This window comes from Mus musculus, chromosome 12 (assembly GCF_000001635.26).
Source record: "Mus musculus strain C57BL/6J chromosome 12, GRCm38.p6 C57BL/6J".
Classification (NCBI taxonomy): Eukaryota; Metazoa; Chordata; class Mammalia; order Rodentia; family Muridae; genus Mus; species Mus musculus.
In genome coordinates this window covers 91524942-91540995 of record NC_000078.6, presented here as the reverse complement: position 1 = coordinate 91540995, position 16054 = coordinate 91524942, and the positions used below count along the sequence as shown (strand labels likewise).

Here is a 16054-nt window from a genome sequence, read left to right as displayed (position 1 = left end):
GACAAGTGATAAGGGAGGGGAGAAGGACATCTCTCCCTAGTCTATGCCACTGCATGCACAGAAGACAAGAGGCAGGCCCAGCTCTTCTACACCCATGTCTTCTGGGCCAGCTCACCTGCAGCCCACATGTCCAGGTCAGCTCGATTGTATTGCCCAGGTGAGGGGGGGGCTCAATCTCCCCACTGCTACAGCAGCTGTTCCCTTTTAGCTTTTTTCACACACACACACACACACACACACACACACACACACACACGCAATGTTAACCTCAAAAGAAATTGGCAAAATTAAAAAAAAAAAATCCTATAGACCTTACTACAGGGAGAACCGTCATATGTCATGCTGTCAATTTGAATTTTAATTGCGATTTTGTTGAAGTCACTCTTCTAGGACTTTGTTTTCAAAGCAGTAGACCAGCTACTCAAGACGAAACTCTTTATCTGTCCAGAGGTGACGTTTGAAATGTCATAGGAGAGAAGCAGATGCCACAGGGTAGCACAGTTATTTAATTTCAGTAGTTACACGTGAACTGCTGGGGAAGCCGGTGCTTGTGAGACCGTGACAGAGTCCCAGGCCAGGCAGATAGGAGCCATGTCAGGTGACCCATAAACCCTACTTCATAGGCTGAAAGTGGCGAGCCCCTTATAGTTCCTGCTTTGGCTCATGAGCACTGAGAAGAGCATGCCAGATCTGCTTGGGGACTCCGTAACAATGTGGTAAAGAGCCTGACCAGACTGGCTACCTGGAGGGTACACCTGGAGATGCAGTTCCTGTTTGAAGCAAGGCAACTCTTGGGACACACATGTTTTATGTCAGTGACTGGCAGGGTTAGAAGGGACTGGCAGTGTCAGTAAAGAGATTTCTCTCTTGACAGTGTTAGTGTGGTGTGAGCCCAGGAGAGCTTAAAAAAAAGAAGAAGAACGAGTTAAATGTTTGAAAGTGAGCCTACATAGTCACATATTAACTCTATTAGTAGTCTATTTTGTTTTGTTTTTTTCTTTGAAACAGGGTTTCTCTGTGTACACTTGGCTGTCTTAGGCCAGGCTAGCCTCAAATTCAGAGATCTACCTGCCTCTGCCTCCCCAGTGCTGAAATTAAAGGCGTGCACCACATGAGCTGGGCTGTATTATTAACAGTTTATATAAATTCCAGTATGTCTTGGACTTGACAGTAGTATAGATACAATAATTTAGATGAATAGTTAGGATCTGGCTCCACATAGTCAGTCACTCAATAGAACTTTTGGTTCAGACACGATGATCAGAATGAAATAAAGAAAAAGCATCTTGGGTCACATGTCCTGGTTCCTAAAAGAAGTAGACAGCAGCGTCACAAGGTAGAAAAAACCGAGTCTACTTAAGTAGTGTTTTCTTTGTCTTTGTCACACATATCTTTTGAGGGGGATATATACCTAGGTTTTTTTGTTTTTGTTTTTTAATGGAAGAGGGCATCAAATCCCCCCATTTCTACAGAATTTAGAGGTCCAGAGACTTGCTCAAAGCCCGACAAGTTAACTGGTATATAGTTGTCTTATTCAACACGTGGCCAAGTGTGCCCTGTCCTCATTCCCATGTGGTCCTTAGAAATCTCTCCCGGAGCTCATGTTTTATATGAGAAGATAATTCTTAAGTTTGCTCAGCCACAAAAGCTGAAACCTTGGCAGTTTCTCCAGTCAGCGTGTAACAGCTGGGTCACGGCAGGCAGAGCCTGGTGATGATTGATTCAGAGTCTAAGGAAGAAAAACAAAGAAAAACCTCTCAAAACTAGACGTGCTCTTTTTTTCAGTTTAATAAAAGCAATTATGTGACATCTATATGTTTGGCTTTCCAGGCTTCTTTTGGTAGCTTGAGGTGGAGCTTCAGGTAGCACAAGTTGGCTTGGAATTCTCTATGTGGCTAAGTATGAACTGGATTCCCCTACCTCCACCTTCCAAGTGTGGCATTTTATTTATTTATTTAATTTTATTTAATCTTTTTTTATTAACAGTCCAGATTTTACCTTGGCATTTTATTTTTAAGGAATAAAAACATTTCTTTGGTTCTTTCAGGGGTGCTAATATGGAGTATGATGAACACTGGCCAGTTGTTGAGTCTTTAGTATAAAACACTACATAAAATGGAGAAGCAAGATGTGGGAATGGTTCAACTGGTGTCTGTGGAACATGTTGCATGGCATCATAGACAAGCAACAAGCAAATCTCCCAGCGAGCATAGGCGATTGTCATATCACCTAGGACTCAGATATGCTGATAGCGTCTCTTCCTTCTTAGAGGCAATACTTTCTAGAGATGAACTCTGACCCTATGAATCATCACCTGCATGAACCTATGTGTTCACATGTCACGGGACTGGAACGCATGTTCAAGAAACCAGCCTTTTGTAAGTCTCACTGTGACTAGCGTAGCCTTTCCTTTACAAGGCTGTTTGCTTATACTCTTCTGAGATTTGTCCCTGCAGTTTTGGAGCTAGCTGGGAGTTTCCAAGCAGTTCATAGGTATCTTGCATGTTGGGGAGACTCTGCCTCGTGTCCTGGGGAATCTTTTGGATCTGAATACCAGTGCTATTGTTGGGACAGACTCTCTGACCCTGATAGGCCTGGGCCTGGCGTTTGCAGATGCCAAACTTGCTGAGCAGGATGAACACGTCCCTCTGGAAGGCCTTGGTGAAAATAGCATAGAGAAACGGATTGGCACAGGAGTTGAGGGGGTAGAAGAGAACCAACAAGATTTTGGAGTTAGTAACAGTGATTAGAGGCTTGTTCATAAGTGCCGACAGCGCATAGAAGGAGATGGGCGCCATGCACATGAAGTCAGTGAAGATCAACACAGCCATCCTCTTGGCAATCTTGGTGTCTTTATCTCGAGGGTTGTACTGGGGATTTCGGACCGTGATGTAGATCTTCACATAGCAGGAACAGACGACAACAAAGGCAACAACATTGAGCAGCAGAACGAGGACAATGTATGCGAGTGCAAGAGGGGTGTCGGTGTCCATTGGCAGGCAGATGCTGACCTTGGCATAGCTGCTGATTCCCACCATCGGGAGCAGGGCGAGAAGGAAGCAGGAAACCCAGCCCCCAGCCATGATGGTGTACGCGTGCCTGAGGCGGATCTTCCTATCCAGGCGCATGGCGAAGGTGATGGCGTACCATCGCTCCAGGGTGATGACCGTCAGTGTGTACACTGATAACTCACTGGCGAAAACAGTGAAGAAGCCAGCCGTGTTGCACCCAGGGCCCGTCTGCCAGTCGATGGCGTGGTTGTAGTACTCAGAGTGTGTGTACAGGTCTACAGAGGCAATGAGAAGCAGGTATACCCCCATGCAGAAATCTGCAAAGGCCAAGTTGCACATGAGGAACCGCGGCACGGTCAATTTGTAGTGGCTGGTTAGCAGAATGAGCAGGACGAAGATATTGCCCAGGAGAGCCAGCAGACTGACAAACCACACCACGATTCTCAGGAACCTGTAGCCCATGATATCTTCACAGGGGTTAAACTCGTCCGACTTGGGGGTACACACCATGTCCTCGTTGTCCCCACACACCGTGTAGTCATAGTGGCTCTCGAAGGCTTGGAGAGTCTCTTCCTGAGGATTTTTGAGCTCTTGGCCGAAACCAACGACCTCATCCTCTTGTTCTTCAAAGAAGACGTAATAGTGAGAGTTGCTTGGGCTCTCCTGGAACTTGGAGTTTTGTTTGTACCCAACACTGTTGTCACCCGGATCTTCTTCATATTCCTGGTAGATGGGACCCCTCAAGATGTTCACTGATTTCCTTTGACGAAGGTTCCGGATACTGCTCTCATTACACATCAAAGACTCCAGGATTCTGCAAGGTAGCAGAGACGAGTCACCGATTGCTTAAAGTTCACCCTTGATCCCCTTGACCCTTGGGAAGATATACAAGTTATTTATTTTGATATTCATGGTGTGATGAATTCTGCAGGGTCTCGTCAGGCCTGACTACATCATTAAAAACTGGTTACTTAATTTATTATGTGCCCGTGCACCAGTGTGGCATGAAGGTCAACGTGGCAGAATTAAACTTTGCTAATCAGAAGTCACTCCAGGCACTTCAAAAATTAATGAGAACCCCTTAGGAAAAACATCATACATCCAGAGTCCAGCTAGGCCCGTTGGATTCCAGCCACCAACAGAAATCCTCCACAGCCTGCCAGCTTGATGTGTAACGGGGGAATCTTACATATGCTTTCATGTGCAGGTGGCTTTTTAGGCTCCCGTGCCAAGCTACATTTTCTGAGCGATTAGGTAGGTTTTATAGCAAGAAAGCATAGCTGAAGTTTTTTGGGTTATCTTTTAGATTACACTGAGTGTCACACATACTGGCTCTCTGTTAAACAAACCAGCTTTGCTGTCTTATCAAGTGACAGCCAAGGCCATTGTCTTTTTTGCTTTTTCTGATGAGAAGTCGGGCTCTTTCTGAGTGAGTTCTAAAGAAACACATCCTCTGGTGGATCTGAATTCTAATTCATCTTGTAAGCAGGACTCCTCACGTCCTTATCTTACACGTATGCAACTTATCTTAGACTCGGGTCTGAGGCACGGCCTTTTCAGGTAAATTTTACTTCTGGGTAACTTAATATTTTCTAAGCACACACTGGTAAATCCTCCATGACACTTGTTTATAATTTTTTAATTTCAAAAGGGCAACTTGTGAGAGTCCGATCTCTTCTTCCCACTCTGCCGTGGCGACAAGGGTGGGACTCAGGCCATCCGACTTGGCAGCAAGCCTCTCTTTGAGCCATCTTTCCTACATCTGTTTATATGACCTCACCTTTCTTACTGTGACCAGCGACACTGATCTTATTTCTCCTCATCTTGAGTCACTTCAAGAAGAGTCATGATCAAGAAGGATGGACACAAGAACCAACTTAGAGCATGGCTAAGTTACTAACTGTGCCATGTTGGACAGATCTGTGAAACTTGGTTCCATTTGTGAATGGAACAAGAGTGTTGAATGAATAGGTAAGTGCCTTTCCCAAGATGTTATGGTAGTACTGGGAGCAGGGGCTGTGCCTTCTCTGTATTTGCACTTGCTGTTAACACTACTCCTATTCTGAGTTCCAGAACTCCACACTTCCTTTGCCTAGAAACTCGTGGCCGCCTCTAGACATTATTAAAATTTAAACATATGCTGCTTTTATTCATAGGGGTTTTTCCTGGCTTCCTTGAATACCCCCTCCTCTGTACCGCCCCCCCCCCCAGCGCCTGTGGTTTTATCCCTTCACAACCCTGACTGACTTTTCTTTCTATGTCGACTTCCTCCAGTAGATTACAAGCTACATGCAAGAAGCCACCTCATATGCCAGATGGAGCCGGGATAGTGCCAGGCACGTAAGAGATGTTCATTAAGTATTTGCTAACAAATGCAAAAATGGCCACAGCACACAGGTATATCTGATAGAAATAGGACTTGACCTTTCCAATTTGTTTTTGAGATTATAATATAATTATATCATTTCCCCCTTTCCTTTCCTCACTCCAAACTACCATATACCCTCCTTGCTCACTTTTAAATTCATGACTCTTTTTTCAATAATTGTTGTTGTTGTTTGTAGCAGTGTGTGTGTGTGTATTCCTAAATACATAATACAACCTGCCCAGCCTATATAGTATTGTTTGCATGTATTTTAGGGCTGACCATTTGGTGATGGATAACAAATTGGTGCGTTCTTCCCTGGGAACGCTATTTCTCCGACTCTCAGAGTTGCTTGGTTACCTGTTTTTCCCTGTGTAGAGTTGAGGCCTATGGGCTTTCCCCACACAAACATTACATTTCTATTGTTATTGGCCTTGTTCTTCTCACATTTGGGTAGTCATGTTGGTGAGACTCCCTGGATGTAGCTTTTGACATTCCTAGGAGACACAGTTTCTCCGTAGACTCTCCGTTCCTCTGGGTCTTATAATCTTTCCATCCGTTCGTCCTCAGAGATCCCTGAGCCTTAGTTAGGTACAGGGCTTATGTTGTAGATACGTCATGTGGGACTGGGAAGGTGTAAGTCTTCTTCTATCTTACTGGAGTCACACCCATCAGGGGGGTCCACTGTATCTATGCATTCATCCCCGATCCTTCCCACTCAGTGTCAAGCAGCATTAGTGCAGCACCTGATTGCAACACCATGTCTTAGCATGGCCTTGATGCTCCCACTCGCCCAGCTCTGCAACCTTCCAATTTGCATCTGTCTCTATGACTAGGTCCTGATTTTTTTATTAGCTGGTTAAAATTATGAGTGTAGAGAGTCATCTAGTGGATAATTGTGTAGAAACTAAAGGAGACAGAAATAGAAAATGAAGGCCGGGTTAAAACCGGAGGTGACCCAAGACATAAAAGGGGAACTAGGTCAGAGCAAGAATCAGGAACAGCTGCGAGTGTAAAGTGCGAGGGAATGAGTCTCTCCTCAGCAGTCTCGTAGACAGCCAGATAGTGAAATAACATGTCACAGTTAATATGCTTTACCTGTTACATTCCAGCCATTCAATTCCAAGCGTTTCTATTTAACCTCTTCACCTTCTTAACCCCCCTATGGATGGCAATGTGATGAGCTTGATCCTTAAAAGCTCAGAGTAGTCAAATAAGTAGGCTGAGATAACCCAGTTAGAAGCAGATGGGGTTGGGATTCAAGCCAAGCCCACCTCAAACTCTATACACCCTAGACAAGTGAACCTTGTCTCTGTGGTGTCATCTCTTATTGTCCCTCTTTCTCCACAGCAATCCAACAATGTTGGCCTTGTTTCTCATCTGCCCCCACAACCGTTAGTTAGGCCCATGGGTTTCCTGCTCATGTGGATGCTTGCAGCTCTTTCCCTCCTGGGCTTCAAATCACATTCTTTTCCAAATCTATGAATGACTCCATCTCCCATCATGGGCTCTCCTTGGCTATCCCAGGTGCCTGCTACTTACCCCCTGATTTTCTTCTGGTTCTTAAAAGCGCAGCAGTGGCTCGGGTAAGAGAGGTCAGCCCGAGTGAGGTGGAGGAAACTCAACGACAGCGGGAGCTTTTTGAGAGTCCAGGTGTCTTTTGCGATCAGTTCTTTGAGGTGCTCCAGGCCTTTGGAAGGAAGGGCAGTGACGCTGGTGGAAGACACATCTCTGAGGTATGGAGAAGAGAACAACAGAGACAGGCAGTGAGCAGACAAGGCCCTTCTTGTCCTTGTCCTCTTTCCTCCAGTCAAACGGTTCTGAGATTAATGGGGAGGTGACAAGTTCCTTTCTGCTATTGACTATGGAATCTGAAATCACTACCTGTAGGCAGTGGCCTACAGCAGATATGAGTTCTAAATCAAGGTTACAAGGAACTGCTGTTTTTAAAATTTTTTAATAAGTCATTATTGTGTGTATGTATTTTGTGTGTGAGTGTGTGTGTGTTTTCCAGTATACACACACCGTGATATGCATGTGGAAGTCAGAGGATAGTCTGATGGAGTTGGCTCTCTCCTTTTGGCTTTCCATGGATTCTGGGGATTGAACTCAGGTCTTCAGGCTAATGTGGTAAGTGGTTTTTACCTGCCATCTTACCAGTCTAGAATTAAAGCCATGCACCACCACTGCCTGGCTTTTGCCGAGTGGAATTCTTACATTTAATCACCCAAATCCACAAAAATTTTATTCTCTCTGTAAACTCTTAGAATCAGGGAGGGATGTGAACTTTACTTTGTAAAATGACATCGTACAACTAAAGATCTCCAGAAACAAAATATAAATCGGACAAAGTCAATGGCGCCTAAACTCTTATCACTCTTTGCTGTGTGCCTGTACGTGTGCATGTGTGTGTGTGTGTGTCTATGGGTGTGTGAGGTCTGTAGACACATAAACTACTCCTTTGATAGGGATCAGACTCTATATTATGAAAATACTCCCCAGTAAGTGCAGACCCTAAAAATTTAATAGTATCGCAGGTCATAGCTAAGAAAACCCACAAATACAGATTCTTTTTAGAAGACTATAAGTATATTCCTATGAAAAAAGATAATTATTAATCTGAAAATATGATCTGAAAATTTCTTCTGCAAATCATGGAAGGGGAATGTAGTAGAGCTATGAGTTGTATATTAATGTTAGTTATTAAAGTAGGATGGGTTTTTGGGGGGGCTTTGATGTAGCAATTCTCTCTTCTTCAGTCCCAAAGAGTGTTGGTTGTATGACTTTTTTCCTATTAATTTATTTATCCATTCACTTTACATTTCAATCACAGCCCCCTCCTGCCTGTCCCCTACTCCTTCCCTGCTTCTCTGAGAGATTATGTGTCTTGTTGATAATTTTTCTTGTACTGAAAAATAACTTGAATAAAGACATGAATATTTAGCCCATCATCTCTGTCCTTTTAATTTCATCAATAAAAATAGTCACTAGGCCTTCCCTCTCTAAGGCTTTTATATTTATATTTAAAATATGTACTAGAAGATGGGAGTGGTAGTACATGTTTCAATCCTAGCACATGGAAGGCAGAAACAGGCAGATCTCCTAAGAGTTCTAGGCCAGCCTGGTCTACATAACCAGGCTATGTTTCAGAACGTAAGTTTCAGGACAGCCAAGCCAACACAGTGAGAGTTTGTCTAAAAAAAGAAAAAAAAGTAAGCCTGGCATGGTGGCATATGCCCATAATCTTAGCACTCAGGAGGTAGTGCCAGGAGTCTCAGGAGTACAAGACCCTCATCCTTAGCTAACAGTGAGTTTAAACTAGCCTGAGCTACATGAAGCACTGCCCACATACCCAGGTGATAACCAATAGATCTCTAATTGAACTTAAGACCGTCTTAACTAGAGGGAAACCATGTTTGCTACTGGAAACCTAGCCAGCAAGCAGGCTAGTGATGTAATGGACCTTGGAGGAGAACTAACAATTTCACTTTACTAAGCAAGCATATTCCTAACTACATTTAAATATTTGTCTTATGCCCATAGATAAGTGTAGTTCCCACCCCTTATTAGAGGAACCGCTCTTTGCAAGAGATGGAACCCAGTACGTAAAACCACAACCCGTCAAAATACAGAGGACCGGAATCCAGTCTCAATGGCTTCATCTATAAAACAATTCCTAAACCCAAGGGTCATTGCAGAAGAGGGGCCAGAACAATTGTAAACCAGAGGAACAGTAAGTTTACTTCTTCTAGGACACACCCATAAAGTCCCACCACCGAGACTGCCTAAGCATGGGCAGATGGAGGACAGCATCAACAGACATGCTAAAGTAGATTTTACAGGGAAAGGCACCACAAGGCCTCAGTCCTACACCAAGAACTCCAGGCAACTCAGAAATGCTGAGAGTGGAAGAAATAGTCTTCCCCAGGGAAGATGAGCACACCACCTAGTTATCTAATCTCAAACGGTCAGGTATAAAAATGTATATGAGAAACATTATACAGACTGAGCCAGGTTATGTGTATGTATTTAGAAATATGTGTATATACATGTGCGTATATGCCTGTAACGACACTTACTGCAAAACAGAGGCCATGAATTTGAAAGAGAGCAAGGAAGAGCATATGGAGGGTTTGCAGGGCATAAAGGGATGGGGGAACCGATGTAACTATATTATAATCGCAGCAAATAAAAACTATTTAAGAACCAAAAAGAAAAAAGAAAAACATAATTAGTAGCGTCTGCTTAGCAAGTGAAATCTAATGTTGGCAACTTCTCCCATTACAATTGGATTTAATTTGCGATTAAATTGTCAAGGTTGCCAGAACTTGATACAGTTCTTTAAAAACAAAACAAAACAAAACAAAACAAAACAAAAACAAATATAAAGCTCATACACTACCCTTGCTTTCACCATAGATATTATATTATTCTTGCTTCTTGTGAGAGAAGGTGTCACATTAGTTGTTTTGGTTTGTTTTATAGTTTTAAGCAAATCTACAGTTCTGTGTTTTCCAATCCCGACTATTAACAAGAGTGGACCTTGGCTCTTGCCATTGAAATGCTCTCCAGGTGATTAACACTAGAGAGAGATGTTTGTGAAATTGGCATAAATAACTTTGCAGCTGGGGAGAGAACAGAGGGAGGAGAGGGAGTCTTTAGCACAGCTGTGAAGTGCAGCCTCTCCTGTCCTTTGGATGCCCCTCACTTCCTCCCCCTTAAACCCCGAACATGCAGTCTTTCAAGATCAGGACGTCTTTCAACTCCAATTTCTCTTGAAGCATCTTAGGCATTTCTACCGTGTGGAGCATCTATCTGTCTGTCTGTGACACTGAGGGAGGATGGATTCTTTTAGCTCATTTCTGCTTTGCTCTCATCCAGAGAAGGGAGACTGGCGCACTATATGAATGTGGCCCTGGACCAACATAAAAATTGTACACTTGCTCAAACCATTGAGACGTGTATGTGTGATTTTATTTTGTTGTTTCTATAATTTTGTTTTGCACTGTGGGTGGTGCCATCCCTGGGTGGGTGGTCCTGGGTTCTATGAGAAAGCAGGCTGAGTAAGCCACGAGGAGCAAGCCAGCAAGCAGTACCCCTGCCATGGCCTCTGCATCAGCTCCAGCCTCCAGGTTCCAGCCCTGTGTGTGTTCCTGTCCTGACTTCCCTCAGTGTTGAACAGTGATGTGGAAGCAAAGCTAAACACATCCTTTTCTCTCAAACTTGTTTTTGGTTATGGTGTTTTATCATAGCATGTAGTAACTCTAAGACAGCAGGCATGGCCAAAGTCAGTGTTGGAACATGAGTGCACACCTTAGAAACATCTATGACATGAAGGTGTTTGAGATTTAGTAGAGCTCAGGAGATCCTCATTTCCTTCCTTCTCCAACTTAAGAGTTTATCTGAACTCAAGCTCAAAGCAAAGGGTCAGTCAATACAGCTGCAGCCTGGAACTTAGCTTGTCTGTGTGCCCATGTGACATCCCTACCTGCACACCTCACAGACATTTCCAGCTTAACAGAGCCCAAACTGAGGGGTGGCAGTAGTTTGTGGCCACCCACTGCCAACCCTCTTTCTCTCCCCCACCTTGGCCTCCCCACTTTTTCCTGTCATAGTAATCAGTACCCCTATAGCTCAGTTGCTCAAACTTAGAGTATTTTCAGCATGTTGATCTTCAACATTTAAGATGGCAAAGTGCTGTGGATTAAACTTCAGAAGATCTCAAGTCCCTGCACATTCAGTAATCTGGACCCGTGGATTCTAAATCTATGGATTCAGCCAGTGGCACGCTGGGAAAATTTAAGAAGATAAGTTTCATCTGCACTGAATATATACAGTTTTTCTCATCACTACTCCCCCAATAAAATAATGTGACGCTAGCATAGCATTTGCTTTGCATTAAGTATCATAAACAATTTAGAGATGGTTTAAGGTTCACAGGCTATGTGATATACCTGGGCTATGTGCAAATAAATGCCATTTTATATAAGGGACTTTATCAGTCTGAATTTTGATATTCGTATTGGGTCATAGAATCAATTCCTCTCAGATATCAACAGCTATGTGTGCATCATCACAGTTGGCTTCTAACTCCAGCTACCACCATCCTGTGCTGCAATAGCTTTCACGTTTTATTCTTTTTCCTTCTGATATGGTTTTCAATGCCACCTAGAACAATCTTGAGAACGAGTGAATGTTACTCTCCTGTTTAACTTCCCAGGGTCCTGGCTACTCGTTATGTCTTGTCCTCCAAGGCCTCGAAGAGCTGGTCCTTCACTACCTCTCCAACTTTGGTCTCAGGGCAGTAAGACCTCTTGATGCAGCTCTGAGCATCAAGTATGTTGTATATACTGTGCTTAAGGTGTCCTGGTGTGTCTCTCCTGAAGTGGTGAGTTCCATATCTCCTCAAACTCATAGGGTCAAATAGCAAGAGCTGCTGTGGGTTTGGTTGCTGTTTTCCTTATCTGTATTTTCAGTTGACCCTTGTTTTGCAGAGATCTCAAGTTCTAAACAGACATCCCAAGTGTTATCTGAAATAGCATCTCCTTTCTAGTTTGCAGGTGACATTGCCCTGTATCTCCACTTGACATAGTACTACCGGAATGAATCTTCCTTTTATTCCTACTGGTATCAACACAAACAAAACCTTTCCTGCCTTTTGTGTACCAGCTTCCAGGGTTGAAGCTTCAGTGTTCTTTCATGGGGTCTTCTTTGCCCTTGGTCTACATTTATGCCGTAAATCTCTATAGTAAAATAAAATTGTGCTCCCCCTGGCCATCAGATACCAGCTCAGTTACTCACGTGTCCACATGCATTCCGGTGGTTCTTCCTACGGCCACAGCTTACGTCTCAATTACATTTCAGCTGAGCTTTGCAAAAACGCAATGAAGGTCTCCCAGAAATGTAACAATCCCACTTTAACGCTTAGAATAGGATGTTCTGCCTAAAACCTAATCCCATCATATTACACCAACAGCACGAAAGCCATGGTTCCTTCAAGGAAATTTAAGCTTGGAAGACCATTCTTCCATCCCTCCATAGGGAGTCTGTCCCTAAATTCTGCATCGTTTATCTTGATCATCTCCATCATCTCAGTTAGACTACAAATTCCTAGAAAGGTCACGTAGGAAGATTTTCAGCGTGCTAGCATATCAGTTCTTACCGTCCATTAGTGCTTTGCCTGGCCAGAGTATTTTGGGTTGCCAATCTTTATTTAAAAATGTCAATTCTCTTTCAAGATTTAAATTATTTGTTCATTTATATTACATTATCTGCTTTTGCTTTTCATAAATAGGATGCCACTCAAGTTCCTGTTATTTGGAGTTGCTTTAACTCTCTCTGTGTGTCTGTCCGTGTCTGTGTGTCTGTCTCTCTGTCTCTCCTCTTATGCGTGTACGCTTGCATGTGTGTACTTGCCTGTGTAACCATACTGGTGACTAAACTCAAGCTTACTTTACAGCTGGCCTCGGAAACCCTCTGGAACCTTCTCTTCATCCCCAGTGTGAGATTTCATGAAGGGGTGCCACACTGCGGATCTTGGATCGGTTTTTGTCCTGGGCACAGGGGTTTCCTGCCTGTTCAGTCTGGATCTTTAGGATCTGTCTCATCTCTGGGAAGTTTGCTGGTGTCATTCTTGAGGTGACTCGTTTTTCATACTTCCTCTTTCTCCTCTCTGGAATCCCCAGGAAGTGGAAAAAGAACCTCTTGCATTCCTCAGACACATCTTGATCTTTTGTACTTATCTTTTGTTGTAATTTTTCTCCTATTGCTCTTTAGTCTCCTGGTAGACTTCCTTCACTGTGTTGTGTATTTCTTGTACTGGATTTTTTAACCTTTGCCTCATGAGGTATGGTACTCTGTCCTGTTTAGAGCAGTATTTTTGATGCTTAGACCGAAGGCTCTGAATATGGTTTGCCAAGTGCAAGAGAACATTTTTGAACCTTTTTTTTTTGTTTTGTTTTTCTTTTGTTCCTCTGGTAACAGGCTATACAGGGAAGCCCAGTGCAATGTTCACGAGTCTGGATATAACCATGCTGGATTTATCAAGGCAAAGAAACAAATATAGTGGATGAGTTTGAAATTCACGTCTGAATCCTGCCTTCTCCATTTACCAATAGTCAACTTAGCAGCAGCTGGCTGTGTGGCCTCAATAAATACTATCTGTCTTTACTGTTATAGTCGTGGGGATGAAATGTCTTAGATTTATCAGGTCGCTGATTATTGCTTTGTGAAAGTTCCTTGCCGACCTCTGCAATGTCTGAATCTTCAGGCTCACTTTTCCATTTCCTTACCAGGGTTTTTATCTCTCATGTTAACAAGTATTCTTTGCCTGGTGACCCCCCCCCCTCCAGTTATTCATTAACACTCAAGAGTGAGCGTTGCCACTGGCTGATTTTGTTTCAGGGCAATTGTGAAGAAAGGTGACCGTTATTGTTATGGGACTTCAAAATGTCAGGTTACATTCCATCATGGAGGGGAGAGGGGCCCATGAGTCCCTACCCCAACTGATGACACTGACACTGCCTGGCTTTTGGAGAGGGAGAGTGGGTCTCTTTAAGGGTGTGGCCTCTGGTAGATCTCCCCCACTCCAGAAAACTGCTCACACTTGAGAGTATTTTGGCAGCACAAATTGGACTCATTGGGTTATTTTAAAAAACAAAGGAAGAGGTGGAGGGAAAGGGGGAGGGAGGGAGAGGGAGGGAGAGGGGAGCGTTTCTGGGAAGAGGGAGAGGGAGACATGAGGAATGAATATGATCAAAATATATTTACATATGTGGGGATTTCTCAAAGAATTGATAAAAGTATTGTGCTAATGAAATGTCAGCTATGGTATCTTTTTAAAAAAAAATACTTCTTCACAAAGGAAACTTGAAATCCCTGAGCTCTTAGTAGGGAGGTATTTCGATGCTAGCATTTTGCATGAATGGGTTAGAGTGTATGATGGTTGATATGGCCTGTCAACATGACAGAATCTAAAATAACAGAGGAGATGAGTCTCTTGGCATGCCTGTGAGGAATTACTGAGATCGGGTTAAGTGAAGTAAGAAATACCCCCTTTAAAAAGAAGTGAGAAAGCCTACCATCCCGTGGGACGGGATCCTGGACTAAATAAAAAGGAGATAGCTAGTTTAGCACATACATTCATCTGTCTGCTTCCTGACTAAAGATGCAGGGGACTAGCTTGCTACCAGGCTTGCCCTGACGTGATGGACTGTGTCACCTTGGACTGTGAGCTAAAGTCACAAACAGACCCTTTCTCCTGTAAGATGCTTGCCAGGGAAGGTAACTAACACAGCAGGCCCATGTCTCCAGAGAGACACATTCAGCCAGTCCTTTCTCTTTTTCTTCCATGTTTCTCTCTTGACACAGGCCATACACATCCCCTCTAAATCCTGTGCCACAAAGGTTCTGTGCTGAGCACAATACCTCTGAGTGTCGGCTCCTGTGAGTTATCTGTCTCACTTTCCCTCTCCTCTTACCTTTCTTATTCGGGATTTGCCAGACACTGGCTCCTTTGCCCTTGTAGATTTATATACCTGAAATTCTCCTTTCTCCTCTTTCATCATCTTTCATCTGAGAAGGAAGAGGAAATATGACTGGAGGCTCAACTTATCATCTTTTAATTTTAGCCACCAGTTACTGAGCATATTGAACTGGGCACTGTAGATAAATGCTGCCAAATGCTGGGCTAGACCAGACAGTCTCCCAGCTATGCTGCTGATGGAGAAAGAATTCCCTGAAGAAAATTCCTAAACTGAAAAACTTAGGGTCATTTTAAGGTCCTTGAAGCTGTATCTTTTCTTATTTATTCCATTTTTTTTTTTTAAATTAGGCCACTTTGCAACCAGGATTTTCCTTGTGTAATTTCTTAACTACAATCAGAAATTCAGTAGACAGTTAAAGTCTACAGGTTCATTGTGTTGTGTTATGAGAGCTCATGGAGTTGCCTGTTGCATTATGGATTCTACAATGAAAAATGCTCCCAAACAGGAATCTAGCAAGAGGCACTCTCTACCATAAGCAGATGAGAACAAAGGGACTCCCAGTCAGAATTTAATGAACACGATGGATTTCTAGGTCCTGCCAGAGACAGCGTGCCCATGTGACAGCACAGAGTTCCATTTTCCTTCCACTATTGTAAGAAAAGAACTCTAAGAGAGACACAAAAAAGTCTGTATTCACTCATGTTTGCACGGGACAAACCGTGGACATAACTCTGCATACCATGTTGTGCTGATGTTTGTGGCTTATTTGTTGAAACACAAGATGATCTCAGATGGACCAACTCCTCCATCAGTTAGCTGCTCACTGCTGGGATTGTCTAGCTAATTATAGCATCATTAAGTAAAAGTTGCTGTAGAACATAACACACTAGGTTTTTTTTTTTAACCTTTACAACATTGTCCTATGCATCATCAACTCCTTTAATCATAAGTAATTGCATCAATATGAATAAAACCATCAAAACTTATGAGAGGAATAGCAATGGAGAGGCCATAATTTTTTTAAGTCAACAGTACAAGATAAAATTTGTGTAGGCATGTTTAGCAGAGTCTCATAGGCATTCATTAAAAGTAGATTTATTTGTATGTATGTACAGACATGAAATAGAGAAAGGGAAGAAACAACTGTACTGTTTGCTCTTCAGGTTCATCACTGTGGAGGGACATTGGTTAAC

General features: G+C 43.1%; 1 protein-coding gene and 1 long non-coding RNA gene across 2 annotated transcripts in view; one reads left to right on the top strand and one right to left on the bottom strand.

Annotated features, from left to right (window-relative positions):
- Window positions 1-486: 486 nt before the first annotated feature.
- Tshr (thyroid stimulating hormone receptor) overlaps window positions 487-16054 on the bottom strand; it is a 139517-nt gene continuing 123949 nt past the window's right edge. Inside the window, exons 9-10 of the mRNA NM_011648.5 lie at window positions 6919-7107; window positions 487-3825 (exon numbers count right to left, since the gene is read on the bottom strand). Of these exons, the coding sequence (NP_035778.3) occupies window positions 2412-3825; window positions 6919-7107 (1603 nt within the window). The 3' untranslated portion in view covers window positions 487-2411. The remainder of the gene's footprint in view (window positions 3826-6918; window positions 7108-16054) is intronic.
- Gm40541 lies at window positions 4248-6227 on the top strand. The gene is made up of 3 exons (XR_872910.2): window positions 4248-4571; window positions 4663-4982; window positions 5286-6227. It is a non-coding gene; the product is annotated as a predicted gene, 40541 (long non-coding RNA).